Raw genomic sequence first — 2,324 nt, 5'->3', positions numbered from 1 at the left:
ATACAGAAAGGGACTCTGTCTGTACATGTTTACAGAAAGGGACTCATTGGAATGTGGAAATAATTTTATACAGTTGAATGATCAAAAGTTTAGAAATAGCAGATAAAATCTTATTGTTTCAATTTTTCTGTGTAATTTAAAAGTTATTCTAAAACATATTCACTCATAAAAGTATTTGATTTTTCATTGCTAAATTTAATGGAAAATAAGTGGGATGAATACAAATTTTAACATTGAATAAACTTGCAGTTGAAGAGGATAGCTGACATGACGATACCTAAACCAAGAGCTGCTCAGTTTGATATTGTTAAACACATGAGACAGGATCAGATCACAAACGGACTCGTCAACGCCATATCTACAGTAAGTAGACATTGTCAGTGGAGTCATTAACACCATATCTACGGTAAGTAAACATTGTCAGTGAATTCATTAACACCATATCTACGGTAAGTAAACATTGTCAGTGGAGTAATTAACACCATATCTACGGTAAGTAGACATTGTCAGTGTAGTCATTAACACCATATCTACGGTAAGTAGACATTGTCAGTGTAGTCATTAACACCATATCTACGGTAAGTAGACATTGTCAGTGGAGACATTAACGCCATATCTACGGTAAGTAAACATTGTCAGTGGAGTAATTAACACCATATCTACGGTAAGTAGACATTGTCAGTGGCGTCATTAACACCATATCTACGGTAAGTAGACATTGTCAGTGGAGTCGTTAACACCATATCTACGGTAAGTAGACATTGTCAGTGTAGTCATTAACACCATATCTACGGTAAGTAGACATTGTCAGTGGCGTCATTAACACCATATCTACGGTAAGTAGACATTGTCAGTGGAGACATTAACGCCATATCTACGGTAAGTAAACATTGTCAGTGGAGGCATTAACACCATATCTACGGTAAGTAGACATTGTCAGTGTAGTCATTAACACCATATCTACGGTAAGTAGACATTGTCAGTGTAGTCATTAACACCATATCTACGGTAAGTAGACATTGTCAGTGTAGTCATTAACACCATATCTACGGTAAGTAGACATTGTCAGTGGAGACATTAACGCCATATCTACGGTAAGTAAACATTGTCAGTGGAGCCATTAACACCATATCTACGGTAAGTAAACATTGACAGTGGAGTCATTAACACCATATCTACGGTAAGTAGACATTGTCAGTGGCGTCATCAATGCCTTATATATCTATGGCAAGTACACAATGTTTAAGACAGTAGTGGGGAATTATAAGTATAATAATTATAAATGCAGCTGGTAATTATAAGTTTTGTCGTTTTCTCAACGTTAATGAAATCTAAAAAACTTTCACATAAGAAACTGAGGTAGCGACGTTTATGCTTATGTCCATTGAAATCAACCAATTGAATCACCACTGTTGGATTCCAGCATCATTTGTCAGATTTTCTGGACCAATGTCAGGAGTATATTTTCCAATATAATGGTATCAATGCTTCATCACATTGTAGACCTGGATTGATGAGACTGTCCAGTCTTACGGAACTGATAACTGTGTTTAACTTTGGCTGAATTGCAGGGTAACTGGTCAATCAAGAGATTTAAGATGGACCGAGGTGGTGTTACCCAAGTACTGTCCAGATTATCCTACATCTCAGCACTGGGGATGATGACTCGTATCTCGAGTCAGGTGAGTAGGTCAGATGTCAAGGTCACAGAAACAAGGTAGAAATAATAGGTAGATATCATCACAGGTAACTTGCATTATTGTGATTTTAAAGTGTCGACATGTCAGCTTTCCATTCAATCCATACTTGATACTGTGTAAAATATTTTACCACTACATGTACTTTGTATTTATAGACTTCATCAACATGTCAGACTCAGTGTTTTTTCCAAATTCTATTGTAAATGCAGGGAGACTTTGAAACTTAATTTAGTTTTTATTAAACAACCAGCCAAGTTGCTTATGAGGTCAACAGGTTTTGACAGTTTTAACTCTGATGTACTGGTAGGCGAGTGTTAAACTGGAAGGACTTTGGGAGGTAACTTTTAAATACTTGGTCCTAATATAGTTACTGTGAAGATATCTTTTATTGGAAATCACTTAGTGAAAGTACCAAATGTCAAGTTCAGTATCAAATGTTTGTGAAATAAAATAGATTCAGCAGTTACAGAAATAAGGGCAGTGTAATTCAGCAGTAACAGCTGTAAGGGCAGTGTAATTCAGCAGTAACAGAAATAAGGGCAGTGTAATTCAGCAGTAACAGCTGTAAGGGCAGTGTAATTCAGCAGTAACAGAGATAAGGGCAGTGTAATTCAGCAGTAACAG

At 36.4% G+C, this 2,324-nt stretch overlaps 1 protein-coding gene across 1 annotated transcript in view; it reads left to right on the top strand.

Annotated features, from left to right (window-relative positions):
• Positions 1-243: 243 nt before the first annotated feature.
• The window catches only part of LOC110460950 (DNA-directed RNA polymerase III subunit RPC2-like), a gene marked incomplete at its 5' end in the record, with an annotated part of 30,074 nt that continues 27,993 nt past the window's right edge, over positions 244-2,324 (top strand). The window contains 2 exons of the mRNA XM_021514181.1: positions 244-363; positions 1,572-1,682. Of these exons, the coding sequence (XP_021369856.1) occupies positions 244-363; positions 1,572-1,682 (231 nt within the window). The remainder of the gene's footprint in view (positions 364-1,571; positions 1,683-2,324) is intronic.

This window comes from Mizuhopecten yessoensis, unplaced genomic scaffold, assembly GCF_002113885.1.
Source record: "Mizuhopecten yessoensis strain PY_sf001 unplaced genomic scaffold, ASM211388v2 scaffold10525, whole genome shotgun sequence".
NCBI classification, from domain to species: domain Eukaryota; kingdom Metazoa; phylum Mollusca; class Bivalvia; order Pectinida; family Pectinidae; genus Mizuhopecten; species Mizuhopecten yessoensis.
Note: the sequence above shows the minus strand (reverse complement) of the source record. Positions and strands in the feature narration are given on the sequence as shown.